This window comes from Notolepis coatsorum (genome assembly GCF_963971535.1).
Source record: "Notolepis coatsorum genome assembly, chromosome: 11".
Lineage (NCBI taxonomy): Eukaryota > Metazoa > Chordata > Actinopteri > Aulopiformes > Paralepididae > Notolepis > Notolepis coatsorum.
Window position 1 is genome coordinate 50621498 of NC_140175.1, and position 18339 is coordinate 50639836.

The following is an 18339-nucleotide window of genomic DNA, read 5'->3' on the forward strand; positions in this document are numbered from 1 at the left end:
ATGAGAGTCCTCGCTGCCAGGTGAAAAAAGAGTCACTGGCTGTCGCCGCACGTGTCGGAGGAAGCGTGCGGATGACTTCAGGGTTCCCTTGTACCGACCAGTAGGAGAACATGTGCACAACAACCAGGTAGGGGAGGGGGGGGAATTGGCACAACGACTAAATTGGGACGTGGAGAAAACAGAAAAATCGGAGAAAGAGGATTACAAAAAATAAAAAAAAAGGTTCTTAACACTTTCAGAGCCAGCCGTGTTTTCCCTTTTTACCCCCTTGAATGCCCATCATCCACTTCAATGTTAGCGTTAATATCGCCTAATCTATGTTTTAAATTATGGCTATGTGTCTAATCTGCCCGTCGCTTATCAATTACTCATTTTCCAGTCAACATTGTCGAAGCGGATTGTTTTTTCATCGGTTCATTTCCGTTTTATAGCATCTTGAAAAGCCCTCGTTTTCAAGGAAAATTTAAATATTCCATAATAAACGGAATATTCTAGATTATCGATAATATATCTGTATGTATGCACGCTATATAGGCGATCTGATATCTGATCTGATATATTTCCTGATCGCTCGCACAGCCAAACAGCCATATCACATATAGGGGAAAAGCTTATATCTCCGTGAAAACAGGTCTGATTATCCTAAGACTGGTAAAATAGATTCCTTACCTGAGATCAGATGGTATCCAAAAAGATTATTCCAATTCCTGATCGCCATTCCAAAAATCTATAATTTTATTGATCCAATGCTACATACTGTAAACACATATTCCACGCTGTTCCACAATGAATCCGATCGGCTCGGGGTACATGCGTGAGAAGTAAAATGAGGATTCCGGATTTTTTTTCTCTCATCCATTTTCATTGAGTCCATTCCAAAAGGGTGCATTACCATCTGGGAGACGATAGGGGGCGCTTTTTTCACATCTGAGCTCCTGATGGGGCTGGTTTCCCAACGGTAGACTCGGTTGATGAAATATGAATTCAGATTGCTAATAAAACGATATTTGTCGTCGTGGGCATTCAGGGGGCTGGCTAATAACACCCGTTATGTCGTCCGTGGCATCCAAAGTGTTAACAGAGCTCTTTCAGATTAAGATTCAGACAACTTTATTGATCCCGTGTGGGGCAATTCATATTTGTAGCTTCACGAGTAACAAAAACAAAACATCTCAATGACAGCATGGCAACAACAACATTCCATGCAATACACAATCCAGTAAAAGTAAAAACAGACAACTAAGTGTAAAAGGCTACTTAAAATGACTACTGTCTGTGTTTAAAAGTCTGATAGCCGAGAGTACAAAATATTTGGCTTAACGGTTGGTCCTACTTGGTGGAACGTCATAATGGCAGTCAGAAGGCAACAGCGAAAACCGCTGAGACAGAGCGTGGAGAGGTTGATTTGTGATGCTCGTCCCCTTCTTGACCACCTGGTCCGTCCAGAGAGAACATAGGTCTCTCTGTTTTACTCCAATTATTTTGTAGCACACTTTCACAATATACGGTAGGCTGTTCCTATCTTTAATAGATAGGCCACTGAACCAGCATATAAAAGAAAAAGTTAAAGAGGCTTTCAATAAAAGAACTATAAAAAGTGCCCAGGATCTTCGTACTAACATTAAAAGAGTTCAGCTTTCTCAGCAGGTAGATCCTCTGCTGACCTTTTTTGACAATGGACTCTGTATTTAAGTTGAACTTCAGTTTACAATCAAACACAGTTCCCAGGTATTTGTACGATTAAACAATCTGGACGTCCTCGTCGTGAATTACACTAGCTACACTGGCTTGATGATCGGGGTTGTGTCTGAAGTCAATTATCATCTTAACCCTGTGTGCCTGTATTAATTCCATACAAGGCTCTTAACCCTGTGTGCCTGTATTAATTCCATACAGGGCTCTTAACCCTGTGTGCCTGTATTAATTCCATACAGAGCAATTAACCCTGTGTGCCTCTATTCATTCCATACAGAGCTCTTAACCCTGTGCTGACTGTTCTTTGTTTTTTCCAGGTAACTACAGACAGGACCATTCCAACGGTGGAGGTGGCTACTCTGGCCCTGAGGCTGGTGGATACGGGGCCCATGGTGATAGCCGGGGGATGGGAGGGGGGGACGGTCGTGGCAGAGGCCGCGGGGGATTCGATCGCGGCGGGGGCCCACGTGGTGGCGGCCCACGTGGTGGCGGCCCACGTGGTGGGGGCCCACGTGGTGGGATGAGCCGAGGTGGCATGGGGTAAGTGGTCTTCAGTCTAGAGCTTCCTAACCTTCTCTCCCACAGCAGAGGGCAGGCCAGCACAGGGCTGGGAGCAACATGGGCTGTTAGACAGTACGCCATGCCAATGACTACTTAGCCTTAAATAATGCACAAACTCATTATTACTATCAAGGATAGATGCCTTTCTTACATTAAAATTCAAAGTTTGGAAGGATCTAATCAGCTGAGATTGTCCAGTAAACATCAGGTTGTATTCTTTCCAAAAAGGATACAAACGTCATATGTAGTTTGTCAGAGGCAGCACATACTATGTTAGACAAAGTGCCTTGCAGCACACTTGCAAGTCCTCACTGGTTATCAGTACCCATGGCTATGACCCATGGGATTAGGACAAATTCCATAAGAGATTCATGGTAACTCGCCTCATGGCCAATATAGTTTGCATTTGTACATTCATTCTATTCTAGTCATAGTTGATTGTATTACAGTCATAATTCAGTGTGTGAGGCCACTAATAATGTGTAGTAAAAGTATGGGTGTAACGATGCATCGAAATGCATAGATCCTAATGTGACGATTCAACTGCATCGATTTGAAAATGTTAGAATCTATTAGACTATTTTTTTTATTAACTGATAGAAAATGTATCGAATCGTGGTCAAATGAAGAGATTTCATGATGCATTGAATCGTTGCCTGAAGAATCGTAATCGAATCTAATCGTTGTGAGGTCGAATCGTTACACCCCTAGTAGTAAAACAAAGTACTATACAAGTCTGTAATATTTTGAACATCCAACTTAGTCCACTCAAATGATGATATTGGAGTGTGAATGTTCTACATCACCTGAGAGTACACCGCTTCTACTGTCTTTATGAATATAGACATAACCTGGGCCCTCATTTATCAACGTTGCGTACGCACAGATATGTGCGTAACCCGTGCGTACGATCATTTCTAAGCAAAGTGTGGGATTTATCAATTTGAACGTGTGCTTGACTTTGTGCGTATATCTACGCACAGCTCCGGCCGTGCATACCTGGCGCCCGGTGGTAGAATATGAAGCCTGCATGTCTGCAACGCGGAAATAAGCTTCCGTGCATTAGTTTCAACACTGGCGTGTTCAACGTCTGTATGACCCGTAATTCATTATAGTTCATTGTAAAATAGCGACAGTAGTGTAATTATAACGGGCTCACGCGCGAACAAGAGGTTGGCCTGCTTGTTTGGCACGGGGGGGCAGACGCAGAACACCCACCTCCAAACGCGATTAAATATTGTTTCAAATAAAAAGCGAAATACTATTATTTTGTGTCATGTTTCCAAATAAGATTGGCCACAACGAAATGCTTTCTACTTCAATTTGTTGGTTAGAATAGATTACCTCCGTTGAAACTTCACTGAGACTAAAAGACAGTATTTTTTTTTTTTTTTTTTCGTGAGCTCCCGCACAGACGTGATAATAATAATAATAACAATAATAATAATAGCTTCATTTTATATAGCGCCTTTCAAGAGACCCAAGGTTGCTTTACATAGATAGGGGGGGGGGGGTAACAAAGTAACAAACATAGTGGACAGACACAACATATAAATATGATGATGGAATTCATTCAAGTCATCTCCACCTCCATCGTGATATTGGAGATGGATCGAGCAATAGACTGTTACTGTAGCTGTCAAAGCGCCATCACAAATGCAGTTATGTGAATAGAAAGGGATTCCACTCAGTCAATGTTGCGATGCGCATTTGCCTGATACATGTCGTTGCTGCCGGGAGGAAAGGCAATGCTGTATGTTTTCAATTCATTAAATAAAACTGATAAAACTTTTTGCAAGGGTTTACTGACTGTCATACAAATAATCAACCAACTACATACTGTAACTTTTCAGTGCACGTTCTCATTTACATTGTGACAACAGCCTTGTGAGCGCAGACCCGCACACAGACATGATGGAATTCAAGTTCAAGTTTGTATTGATCACATATAGGCAGGCTACACATGGCGTAGGCTACATCATACATGGCAGTGAGATTCATTGTTCTTGTATATGCTCTCGTATTATTGTTTATATAGGCTACCCAATACCGACATCAAAATAGATTGTATGCCTCTACAAATCATATGCAGCAGGTAGAAAATTTACGGAAAATCCGTTGCGATTTGGAATCAAATTTAGGAGAACTTTAATCCCTGGGTATTAATAGAACGAAACGGAAAAAGGCAGTCCAAAGGCATATTCCAGCATGGTCTTTATTAGTTAATATGGTCTTTAAGTTAATAGATATCATATCCGACATCACCATGTACATGTCTGTCAGCCTGTCACATATTTCTCCCATAACACGCTTCGCTCGGCTTAGTCCATTTTTCCACATTTCATGGGGGTGTTTCATGACCGTATATGGTTAATTACGGGCGGTGCTATATGCAAATACTTAAAATCGTGCACGAGCGTAGGACCTGTGTATGCACGGTTGATAAATCCCAATATTTCTGTGCGTACACACATTCTAAATTCTGTGCTTAAGTATGAAAATAGAACACTTTCTAAGAATTGTTGATAAATGAGGGCCCTGGACTTTGAGTCTTTAGATGAATTGGAAGCCTTAATCTGAAAACTTAAAACTGACTTGTATGGTTGTTTTGTCTGAAGGATTTGATTGTTGCTCTCTGCCCTGCCATACCGTGGCCAGAGGTAAGAACATCTCCACATTCAGCAAAGGTCCCGCTGAATCCATTACCTTTTATCTTTACACCTGAACTCCATATTGGCAGTGTTCAAACCCCAGCAATCATTATGACATTTAAATATGGTTAAAAAAAAATTAGGTTGTTAAAAACACTATGGTACCTGGGGCCAAATCAGTTTTAGCTCTAGCACTGGACGAAGTTAAAATTGTTTGCGGATGATGGAGCAATAATTCTCTTATCTGAATAGGCTGGATAGGGGAACATTTTCATGCCATTAAGTAGGGGTGTAACGGTACATGTATTCGTCCCGCGACGTCACGGTACGGACGTCACGGTTCGGTACATCCAGCCATACGACGAATACGTCTCATACCACTAGGTGAAACTAGGGTTGCACGTTTTACAAATGTATGCTCAATATCTTTACTTAACTTTACACTGGCTTACTAACAGTAACAGTAGATTTTCTTTGTGTTAACTTAACAAATGCTTTCATTGGTCTGTAAGAATGTGTTATCTCAGGCGCCTGGGTGGCAAGGCGCTCGTCACCAACACAAGAGACACTGGTATCGAATCCAGCTGTCAGTGTTGCTTCCGGCTTGGCCGGCCGTCATACTGGCTCGATTGGCAGAGTCAGCGGGAGGGAAGCCGGTGGGTGGGTCTGGGTCGTTGTGGACAGCGACTCCTACAGTTCGGTCGGGGCGCCTGTACAGCAAGGGAAGGATCTAAGAGAGGTAGTGTGACCTTCCACACGTTACACTCTCTCAGTGAGAGTCCGCGCTGCCAGGTGAAAATAAGTGGTGGCCTCGGGTACACATGTGTCGGAGGAAGCATGTGATAGTCTCCGCCCTCCCAGACCGACGGTAGGGGGTAGAGTGCGCAACGACCAGGAAGGGGATTGGGAATTGGCATAACGACTAACATTGGGAGGGGAGAAAAACGGAAAAAAAGGAGGAAAAAGATATTAAAAAAAAAAAAAATATCGTTATCTCTTTTGATGGCTGCTTGTAAAAGCCATCCAGCCCCGACGGGGGTTACAGGACGCTGTCATCTACCTGCTGGACCCAGCCTACACTCACCTTGACAAGCCGGCGAACACTGTGAGAGTCATGTTCTTTGACTTCTCCAGTGCTTTTGATACAATACGGCCTGGGCTGCTGGGTGAGAAGTTGGAGGCAATGCAGGTAGAGGCCCCCCTGGTGTCCTGGGTTGTTGACTATCTGACGGGCAGACCACAGTATGTGCGCCTACAAGGCTGTGTGTCAGACAGACTGGTCAGCAACACTGGGGCCCCGCGGGCGACAGTCTTCTCTCCCTTCCTCTTCACCGTCTACAGTACACCAATGACTTCCACTATCGGTCAGAGTCCTGCCACCTTCAGAAGTTTTCTGATGACTCTGCAATAGTGGGATGTATAAAGGACGGTGATGAGAAGGAATAACGGGAACTGGTAGCAGACTTCGTCACATGGTGCGATAAGAACCACCTCCAGCTAAATGTCACGAAGACCAGGGAGCTGGCTGTAGATCTGGGGAGGAGGAGTACACCTGTGACCCCCGTTTCCATCAGGTGGGTCGATTTTGGACATGGTTGAGGACTACAAATACCTCTGAGTCCACATCGTCAACAAACTGAATGGGTCAAAACACGCAGAGGCACTCTACAAAAAGGGCCAGAGCCGACTCTACTTCCTCAGAAGGCTGAGATCCTTCAACGTCTGTACAAGGATGTTGAGGATGTTCTACGAGTCGGTGGTGGCGGGCGCCTTCTTGTACACTGTGACCTGCTGGGGCAGCGGACTGAGAGCGGGGGACACAAACAGGCTGGAAAATCTGGTCAGGAAGGCCAGTAATGTGGTAGGGGTGGAGCTGGACTCTCTAGCGGTGGTGGCGGAGAGGAGGAGCCTTGCTAAGCTCCATGCCATCAGGGACAACCCCTCCCACCCATTACACACAGACATCCGCAATTAGATTATTTCCCAAAATCGTGCAGCCCTACTTGAAATGCTCCGGTGATATGCAAAGTCTTTGCAAACACAAGCGCTCTCGTATCAAAACTTCCATCTGTTTTTTTTTTATATCTAAATCTCCCATTCAACGGGCCAAGCAACGCAGTCTCAACTTTTCCCCATGATAGACTACAACTGTCTGATGTCACCCAATGCACGCTGTGCAGCGGTAAAAACGGTATGCCTGGAACTCGTCCACTGAGAAACGTTCCGTGGAGAACTCATCCAGTGCTCCAGATTTAACTCTGCCATTGGAAAGAGGAGATTTGGACCGATCCATAGATGTATGACTTGGCCATAATAAAGTAATTTATAGGCCTGATATTCTATATTCATATTTCATTATTGCATGTGTCCGGATGGCAAAATTCAGTACTGTTTCTACAACAAAAAAAATATTTAAATCATCTGCCCTTTGTTAATTTGCTTAGATTTTTAGTACACTTGATCTCAAGAAGGTGCTGAATGGGCTCAGTTTTGGTCAATGTTAGCAACTGTTTCGCCTGTTTTATTGCAACACTACTTTCACCGACATCTAAGAATGGAGATCCCCCCTTGAACGGCTCTTCTAAGGTTTCTCTCCTCCACATTGCCTGTGGTGCATTTTTTCCTATTCCCAGGTTTTAGTGAGTTTTTCCTTACCTTCGCGTGGGGTATGTCTGGGAGTGTTGCATTCATTTATTTTATTTATTTAAAAATGTTTGGACTTCATGGTGTTTTTGTTTTGTTCTTGATTTATTGTGATGTTTCTTCTTGACTTGTTTAAAGAAGACGTGTCCGCCCCATGGGGACATTAACGTGTGTTGTCGGGCCTTACAAATACATTTGATTTGATTTGTTATTCACCATCAAAGATGGGGGAAACTAATTATAATTTATATTCTCCGTTGGTTCATTACAATTTACTCAAGCATAGTAACAGACACAATATTTCTGACACTGGGAATACATTCCCTGAGGTCCATAGATGTCCCAGATACCAAGAACATGCAAATGGGCCTTGTAGAAGTGGAGCAATCTTCCATGTACTTTTATGCACATTTTCTGAAAATATGGCTTAACAGGTTAAAGAAATCTCTTGAACTTAGTGAGAATATCTTGAAATGAGGCAGTTGACTCATTCTGTTCCAAGTTCATATTCTTTCTTGTTTTGAGAAAATCCTTGAAACAAGCAATTATCTCATCCTGTTGGCACATTATTTCACTTGTTTTAAGAAGATATGATTTCAAGACTTAATACAATATAAAATCACTTGTTAAGAAGTTTTTGCAGTGTTGGTATAATTAGAAGTTAAACACTTCACGGTTGGCAGTGAAAAGAAGGTATTGGTGCATCCTTTGTCATGTGAACCTCTACAAGCGTATACACGACATTTGCAGATTCAATACGAGTTCTGAGGTTTTGATTTTCAACACATCTTGGTTTAGCTCAGAAGAATAAATGTTTTATTTGAAAGTCATACGCAATGAAAATTTGTCTTAAACATTATGCTAATGCCTGTAACCCTACCGTTCCACCAGTTAAACTGAGAGAAAAAATAAGATCGAGACCTAATTAATCAGCCAATTTAACTCCCTCTGCAGCCTAAATAGTTTATCAAAAACACTGATTGAAAATAAGTTTGGCACCTGTCAAGATGGCTAGTAGCATTGACAGGCTAACCAGCTACAGGCCGAATGTGTTTGTCTGGTTGTAATTTCAACTCCGCAGAGATGCTTCTGATATCCTGCTAGCTCACTGGCCTTGCACTGCATCTGAAACGGTTGGATACTTCCTGTCCCGTGTTTGAGTGGCAATAAAGACTAAAGCCACTCTATTTTACATGATGTGGATTTACCTCTAAAACATTCCATCATTACTGAGTTAAAGGATCACGCCAACATTATGGGAAATGCACTTACCATCTTCTCCAGAGTCAGACAAGGACATGGATACCAATTTCCTCTCTAGATCCTAGCTTTGCACAAATTAATGGAAGCGGATACAAACCAGCTACCTTGGTTTGGGCCAAAAAAAAACGACCAGAGTTTTAAACTAGGCAAGTGGTCCGTATCCGCTTCCATTTTTTATGTGCACAAAGAGGAAATTTGGTATCTATCTTTTCTTCTGACTCTGGAGAAGACTAAGCACATTTCCCATAATATTGCCGTGTTCCTTTTTAATAAAGAATTCTGTTCAGCAAGGGAATTCGTAGAGCACAAACTGTATAGGGCATAGTCACTCTTCTATTTTTAAGATTTCATAGTTTTATGTGTACTCATGTTGCATTCAAATACACGTGTAGTAGAATTTCTTTCAGTGGTTTAAAGTTAAACTCTAATCAGGAATGTGCCCAAGCCTCTCATATTGTCAATGTGATACAGAAGTGGCTGTTTTTTTAAAGGGAAATGGTCTTCATATCTCCGCTTATTCCCCCAGCATCGCTGGAGACAGAGGGGGCTTCAGTAAGCCTGGTGGTAAGTTTAACGAGAATAATTACAAGAACATTCAGCAGACTTTATGTGTAAACATTGTTTTGTTCAGTGTTTTATAGTAGAATGGGGGAAAAGGGGAGGGGTGAGCTAACGCATTACTGCCAACTACATAAAGGTTTATATTTTAAATAAATATGGGTTTTAAGTTAAATGCTCTATACATGCACAAAAGTAAAACTAATTCAATGCTTTGTGGGTATTTGAGTTTGGCTGCAAGCATTCACTCAAACCTCTTGAGTTAAAGGAAAACTCCAACATTTTGGGAAATTAGCTTATTTGCCATCTACCCTGGAGTTAGACAAGAAGATACATACCTTTTTTCTTCTCTGTGCATGCTGTAGGAGTAGGAAGACGTGCACCGTTAGCCTAGCTTAGCATCAGTCACTGGAAGTAGGTTCCACTTTCTCCATTAGCCTAGTTTCCAACGTCTTCCTACTCCTACTGCATGCACAGAGAAGAAAAAGGTATGCATCTTCTTGTCTAACTCCAGGGTTCCCAAAATGTTGTAGTGTTAAGATACATACCTTTTTCTTCTCTGTGCATGCAGTAGGAGTAGGAAGACGTGCACCGTTAGCCTAGCTTAGCGTCAGTCACTGGAAGTAGGTTCCTCCATTAGCCTAGTTCCCAACGTCTTCCTACTCCTACTGCATGCACAGATAAGAACAATGTATGTATCTTCTTGTCTAACTCCAGGGTAGATGGCAAATAAGCAAATTTCCCAAAATGTTGGAGTTTTCCTTTAAGCACAAACAATAGACCATAGTCCTTCTGACACAATTTCACTGGTTTAAAACCTATGTCTCTTCACTGTTTGGTTCAAGAGTATTTCTAGCCTTCTGGTTTATAAAAAAAAAAAAAAATCAAAAAATTCTAAGGTTGAAACCACAAATTCTCTTGGTGCTTTTGATTGAAAACAAGGCTCTAGAGGAGCACCTGAGCCTGGATAAAGTCCCACTGCCTTAGTTATGGTAACCTACTGCCTTAGTTATGGTAACCTACTACTTTAGTTATGGTAACCTACTACTTTAGTTATGGTAACCTACTACTTTAGTTGTGGTAACCAACTACTTTAGTTGTGGTAACCTACTACTTTAGTTATGGTAACATACTACTTTAGTTATGGTAACCTACTACTTTAGTTATGATACCTACTGCCTTAGTTATGGTAACCTACTACTTTAGTTATGGTAACCTACTACTTTAGTTATGGTAACCTACTGCCGTAGTTATGGTAACCTACTACTTTAGTTATGCTAACCTCACGGTCAGATATTGGTACTAATGTTGTTGTGTTTCTACCTTTCCTGTCTTTTTGTGGATGGATGGACAACAGGACCAATGTCGAACATGGGTAAGCTTGTGTAACTATCTTGTTTAAATTATATTTTTATACTTATTCTGGAAGGTTAAAATCAAATTTACATACATGCACCTTCTATAGTACTTAATGGGTGCTAGGCAATGCACAAATGGTGAAAATAATAATGCCCAAACACTATCTTAACACTTTCAGTGCCAGCAGGGGGCGCACGATTTAGTGCTTGAGTGCCACCACCCACTTCAATGATAGCGTTAAAACGCCTAATCTATGTTTTAAATTATGGCTATGTGTCTAATCTGCCCGTCGCTTATCAATGACTTGTTTGCAGTCAACATTGTCGAAACGGATTTTTTTTTTGTTTTGTTTTTTTTAACTTCATTTTTTAGCGTTTATCTCTTTTTCTGGTCAAGCATGACCGACAGAAACAGGTTGAATGGGATATAGATCAGGGAAAGACACTCTGAGAAAATACGGCGAGTCCGGGAGTCGAACTCGTGTACCCCAGATCCGTGACGCGCACGGTTGTCCCCAACGCCGAAATAGCGCCGAGATACGCAGTGAGCTACTGGAGCTCCCCCGGATTGGATTTTTATCCGTTCATTTTCATTTTATAGCATTTTGAAAAGCCCTCGTTTTCAAGGAAAATATAAAGATTCCGTGATAATCGCCCTTTACTGGAATATTCTAGAACAGTGGTTCTCAACTGGTCTAGCCTCGGGACACAACATTTTCCTTAGTCATAAAACCTGTTCCACCCCAGGTGAAAATCTGCATAAAATTTATACCTAGGTAAATGGAATATTGCTCCACTTCTACAAGGGCTATTTGCATATTCTTGGTATCTAGGAACATCTATGGACCTCAATGAATGTATTCACAGTGTCAGAAATATTGTGTCTATTACTAGGCTTGCTTAAATTGTGATGAAACAAAGGAAAATATGAATTATGATTTTTCTTTTCATCTTTGACAGTGAATAAAACCATGATAATAATGACCAAACTTAAAAAACTGCCACTGAGCTCATTCAGTACCCTCTTGAGATCATGTGTACAAAAGATCTAAGGAAATTGATAAAGGGAAGATGATCAAACTGAAGGTTCTGTATATACAGTACTGAATTCTCCCATCCGGACCAATGCAATTTGAAATATTATTATAGAATATATGCTTATACATTACCTTATTATAGCCAATTCGCACATTTATATATATATATACATATAGTATCTTTCAAATGGCCGAGTTCAATTTGGATATAGTATCACCAGGCGTGCATAATAACAGATACTGATATTTACTGTAATCGACTGTACTATTTCATTTCCCCCACAGTGTAACCATTTTGAAACTAATTTCAGATCTAATTCTTCCTACATGGTAACAATAGTGTGGAGAAACTGACTGCGTTTCAATATTTGTCAAAAACGTTACCTTTTGTAGCTTATTATCGCGAATCATAACAATTATTGATATGATTCATTCAGAACGCTGAAATTTGAACCACCATAGTATGTGACAGGAAGTGTAGATCTGAGAAATTTCAACACTGGCAGATAGCTAGCGATCTCCTCTACAAAATGGCAATTTCCATGGTTCAACATTTCCATTTCCGGTTCCGGGTCAGAATAGACGATCGCAAATAGAAAACTTAAAATGATATAAGTACACTTTTAACCTATTGCTAAACTATTGCCAACCTAACGTTTTACATTCTACATGCATTTGTGACATAGTAGTGATGTTAATACTTGAAAACGGTTGATTTTAAAATCACAAATTATTTCCATCATTCATAAAAATATGCCTATATGATAATAATGTCAAAAGGGGTCGGTACCGACCCCGTCGAGTGGAACGGGTTGTCGCGACCCAAATGTTTTAACCACTATGATTTATTTCAAATTTTCTTTTTGCAGTAATACACAATCTTTCATGCACTGTTAAAAACATGAAATAAACACAAAAGTGCAACAAAAGTGCAACTAGGGCTAAAAACCCAATGAAATAAAATAATAATAATAAATAATATATGCTTCTTAGCAGACTTCTTAGCTTAACATAACAGACCTACAGTAAGTTTGGGGGAACTAATGGGATAACTGGGGTTGCAACAAAAGTGCAACTAGGGCTAAAAACACAATGAAATAAAATAATAATAAATAATATATCCTTCTTAGCAGACTTCTTAGCTTAACATCACAGGGAACTAATGGGTTAACTGGGGATATTGTTTGCTCCTGACCAGAGTCTGGAGGTCATGCTCAATGTCCAATGTTTCTCTGCTTTGTCTTCAGCTGGACCAGAGCTGAGAAGCCACTTTCACAAAGATAGGTAGTGCAAGAAAAAACGTTTCGATTTTTTTTTTTATATTTTAAACACACATCCGCGACCCACTTTTGGGTCGCGACCCACCAGTTGAGAAACACTGTTCTAGAATACACAAAAACGTTGTCATTTTTCGGCCTATTTATGAATAGTTTTCAAATAAACGCTAGATTATCGATAGTATATGTGTACGTATGCACGCTATATAGGCGATCTGAAAAATCGATTATCTTATTTCCTGATCGCTCACACAGCCACACACACACATAGGGGAAAAGCTTATATCTCCGTGAAAACAGGTCTGATTATCCTAAGACTGGTAAAATAGATAAAATAAAATTCCTTACCTGAGATCAGATGTTATCCAAAAAGATTATTCCAATTCCTGATCGCCATTCCAAATATCGATCGCTTTTATTGATCCAACGCTACATACTGTACATATGTATTCCACGCTGTTCTGAGGGTCCACAATGAATCCGATCGGCTCGGGTTACATGCCTGAGAAGTCAAATGTGGATTCCGGATTTTTCTTTTCTCATCCATTTTCATTGAGTCCATTCCAAAAGGGTGCATTACCATCTGGGAGACGATAGGGGGCGGTTTTTTCACATCTGAGCTCCTACAGGGGCTGCTGTACCAACGGGAGACTCGGTTGATGAAATATGAATTCAGATCGCTAATAAAAAAATAAAACGCTAATAAACGTCGTGGGCATTCAGGCATTGGGCTGATAAAACTAGATATGACGTCATGGGCACTGAAAGTGTTAAGAAAACCTAGTGACATTTATTTCACATTAAGTTGTCAGCCTTGTTGGCCTTGTTCAAAATGTACACCACATCTGGAAGAACCTTGACCGTTAATTTGCAGCATACAGGTTTTTCAATCGTCTACCAGGCAATACAGACCAGACTATGGTGATATGTATCACATTAACACTTTCAGTGCCAACGACGAGATAACTCGTTAGTTCATGCCAACCGTTGAGTGCCAGAGAGACGAAAGATCTAGTTTTTAATAGTTTTTTTTTTAGCGATTCTATTCATATTTCATCAATCTAGCCTCCCGTTACCACTGGAACTCTCTGAGCTCCATTGGGAAAATACCGCCCCCTATCGTCTCTCCCTCTGGTACTGCACCCCATTGGATTAGACTGAATGAATGAAAAGCATGGGGGGGGGGGGAAATCCTGCTTCCTCATTTTACTTCTCAGGCAAGTCACCCGAGACGATCAGATTCATCCTGGACCATCAGAACAGCGTGGACTCTGTGTTTCGACCACCCAGCGTTGGATCAATAAACGCGATCGATATTTGGAATGGCGATCAGGAATTGGAATAATCTTTTTGGAGAACATCTGATCTGAGGTAAGGAATCTATTTTACCAGTCTTAGGATAATCAGAGCTTTTTTCTTTTAAAGATTTATTTTTTGGCGTTTTATCGCTTTATTTCTACTGGTCAGTCCAGTAGGGAGAGACAGATGAGGAATGGGAGACAGAGTGGGGGGAAGACATTCGGCAAATAACGACGGGTTCGGGAGTCGAACCCGGGTCGGCCGTGTCGCGGCTGAGCGCGCTATGTGGTTCGCCATTGGGGCGCCCCATCAGAGCTTTTTTCACAGATATATCAACGTGGGCTCTATGTGTGTATGTGTGTGTGTGTGCGATCAGGAAATAAGAGAATCGATTTTTCAGCCCGCTTCTATAGCGTGCATAAGTACACATATACTATCGATAATCTAGCGTTTATTTGAAAACGATTCATAAATAGGCAGAAAAATGACAACGTGTTTTGTGTATTACAGTAAAGGGCGTTTATCACAGAATCTTCTGGAAGTTTCAAGAAACTAGCGTTTTTCAAAATGGTATAAAACGGAAATGAACCGATTATTTAAAAAAAAAAAAAAAAAATCCGTTTCGACAATGTTGACTGCAAACAAGTCATTGATAAGCGATGGCCAGATTAGACACATAATTAGCCATAATTTAAGATGTAGTTTATGCGTTCGCAAATATGAGAGCGCTATCATTGAAGTGGGTGGTGGCACTCAAGGGGGTAAATAGGACACGGAGGCTGGCACTGAAGCTGTTAACACTTTGGGCGCCAGCCGTGTTTTCCTTTTTACCGGCTGGAATGCCACCATCCACGGCCAATGTTAACGTTAATATCGCCTAATCTATGTTTTAAATTATGGCTATGTGTCTAATCTGCCCGTCGCTTATCAAAGAATCATTTTCCAGTCAACATTGTCAAGGCAGATTGTTTTTTTATCGCTTCATTTCCGTTTGATAGCATTTTGAAAATCACCCGTTTTCGGGGGAAAAACAACTCATGCCTATGATAATCGCCTTTTACTGGAATATTCCAGAACGTTGTCATTTGTCTGCCTATTTATGAATAGTTTTCAAATAAACGCTAGATGATCGATAGTATATGTGTGCGCACGCCCGCTCATGCCGTGCGCTGATAATCGCTGCTCTTATTTCCTCATGGCTTTTACAGTCAAAACAGCCATATCACATATCACATAAATGCTTATATATCCGTGAAAACGAGTCTGATTATCCTAACACTGATAACATAGATTCCTTACCTGAGGTCAGATGGTATCCAAATGGTTTATTCCAATTTCCGATCGCCATTCGGAAAAATCGATAATTGTATTGATCCATCGTGTGTACAGTATAACCCATATTCGCCGTGGCTCAGAGGCTCCAGAATGAACTCTGGTAGACCCCGGCTGCATCAGTGAGAAGTAAAATGTGGAGTCAGAAATCCGTTCTCCCATTCATTTTCATTGAGTCCATTCCAAAAGGGTGATTTACCATCTGGGAGACGAGAGGGGGCGCTTTTTTCACATCTGAGCGCCGGCGGTCCCTGGATCTCCAACGGTAGGCTCGCGTGATGCAATATGATTTCAGATCGCTAATAAAAATAAAACCCGAGAATACTCGTGACGTGGCATTCAACGGTTGGGGCGTAAACCAGAGAAAAGCCGTGAGTGGCATACAAAGTGTTAAGGGTCCAATATCAACAGAACCAGAGAAAGCCCTTGGGTTCCCCACTCTGTTTTGTGATCAAAGAAGGAATTAGTAGCCTATGTAAGTAGTGATTGTATCATTGGGAGGGGTGGGGGGAAGACTAGTCTCATCTTCACAGATGAAAATATTTGGTACACTCACACTCACTCAGTGTAAATTGAAGCTTGAAAGGCTAGTGAAAGCAGCAATGAAGGTGACCGGAAACACCAAGTATCCGTCACTCCAATCTATCTTCGAGAAAGTAGTGGTCAGCCAGGCACAGCGAATCTTACAGGACCCTTCTCATATTCTTTATCTCGAATATGAAGTTCTTTCCTCAGGGAGACGGTTCAGAGCAAGTAGATACAGTATAAGAGCACAACCGCTACAAGATCTCCTTCCTTCCTACATCCATCGCTCTCCTAAATAATACTAGAGGTCGGTTCCTTTGAGGTGCCACCTAACAGTGGGCTGTCACCTCTTTCTTTCTTGTCCAATTCTTAGTTTGTTGTAATTTAATTAGGGCAGGGTGCAATATGAAGCTTTTTGAAGCTTTTGAAATGAGTTTACCTACTTCTGTATTATGGTTGCACGTCTCTATGTATTGTCATATTTGTCTGTTCAAGTTCTCAAGTTCTTTAATAGTTGTCATACAGAAGTACAGAATACTTTCATACAAAATGCTTCTTACTGTTACGCTCCAGAGACTGTGCTAGACAAGATAGTATCAAATAACATAATAACATAATATAGCATGAATTTAGAAGAAGAAAATGAGGTCACAGTGTTCGGTATAGACATATGTACAATGTTCTGAGTTACCATATAATATACAATACACAATACTATGCAGTGTACTAATGTACAGTACTATCTAGTGCAAAGCAGAAATGGGATGAGGTACAATTTTAGGTACAATTTACAGTAAGGTGTACGAGTTGTAGTGCAATCCTTCATCCATAAATATAAAGTGTGGGGAGTGGGTGCTACAGTGTGTTTGTTTAAAGTGGGTGTGTGCTATAAGTGTGTGGAGTGGGTGCTACAGTGTGTTTGTTTAAAGTGAGTGTGTGCGTGTGGATGTGTGTGCTATGTGCGTTTGGTGGTTGTTGTTGTGTAGTGTTCATTCATTGTTCGTTTAGCAGCCTGATGGCCTGGGGATAGAAGCTTCTTCTGAGTCTTTCTGTGCTCGCCTTGAGACTCCTGTATCGCTTGCCTGACCGCAGCAGTTCAAAGAGGCAGTTGTTCGGGTGACTGGAGTCTTTAATGATTCTCTTAGCCTTGCCCTTGCAACGCTTGTAGTAAATGTTCTGGAGGGTGGGGAGCCCCCCTCCAATTGTGCGTTCGGCTGAACGTGTCACTCTTTGTAGTCTGCTTTGGTCTTGTGCAGTGCTATTCCCAAACCAGGAGGTGATGTTGCCGGTCAAGATGCTCTCTATTGTACATGAGTAGAAGTTCTTAAGGATCTTCTGGCTGACTTGGAACTTCCTTAGGCGCCTGAGGAAGTAGAGGCGTTGTCGTGCCTTCTTCACAACACTGTTAATGTGTGTGGTCCATGTCAAGTCCTCGGATATGTAGGCTCCGAGGTACTTAAAGCTGTTGACTCTCTCAACCGGTGCCCCGTCGATGCTGAGGGGGCTGTAGTCCTTGACCCCCGACCTCCTGAAGTCCACAATCATCTCCTTTGTTTTGCTGATGTTCAGGGAGAGGCTGTTTTCCTGGCACCATCCCGCCAGGACCTTGACCTCTTCCAGGTAGGCCCTCTCGTCGTTGGCAGAGATCAGGCCCACCACCACTGTGTCGTCAGCAAATTTGACGATTGTATTGCTACTCCGCTGAGCCACACAGTCGTGTGTGTACAGGGAGTAGAGGAGGGGACTCAGAACACAGCCCTGGGGGGCCCCTATGTTGAGGGTGATGGATGAGGAGGTGCAGTTGCCTGCTCTCACCACCTGGGGTCTGCCAGTCAGGAAGTCCAAGACCCACTGGCAGAGGTCATAGCCCAAGCCCAGGTCCCTGAGCTTGGCTATGAGTATGGAGGGGACTATGGTATTGAATGCCGAGCTGTAGTCGATGAATAGCATTCTCACATAGTTCCCCTGCCTCTTGTCCAGGTGTGATGCTGCTGTGTGCAGCACATGGGATATGGCGTCCTCCGTGGACCTGTTGGGGCGGTATGCAAATTGCAGGGGGTCCATGTTGATGGGGAGGGAGGAGCAGATGTAGCCCTTTACTAGCTTCTCGAAGCACTTCATGGCTATGGAGGTGAGAGCT

General features: G+C 41.9%; 1 protein-coding gene across 1 annotated transcript in view; it reads left to right on the forward strand.

The window, feature by feature from the left end:
* LOC311236858 (RNA-binding protein EWS-like) overlaps positions 1-18339 on the forward strand; it is a 40949-nt gene that overhangs the window by 11803 nt on the left and 10807 nt on the right. The window contains exons 5-7 of the mRNA XM_084324644.1: positions 2013-2235; positions 9340-9377; positions 10729-10746. Of these exons, the coding sequence (XP_084180770.1) occupies positions 2013-2235; positions 9340-9377; positions 10729-10746 (279 nt within the window). The remainder of the gene's footprint in view (positions 1-2012; positions 2236-9339; positions 9378-10728; positions 10747-18339) is intronic.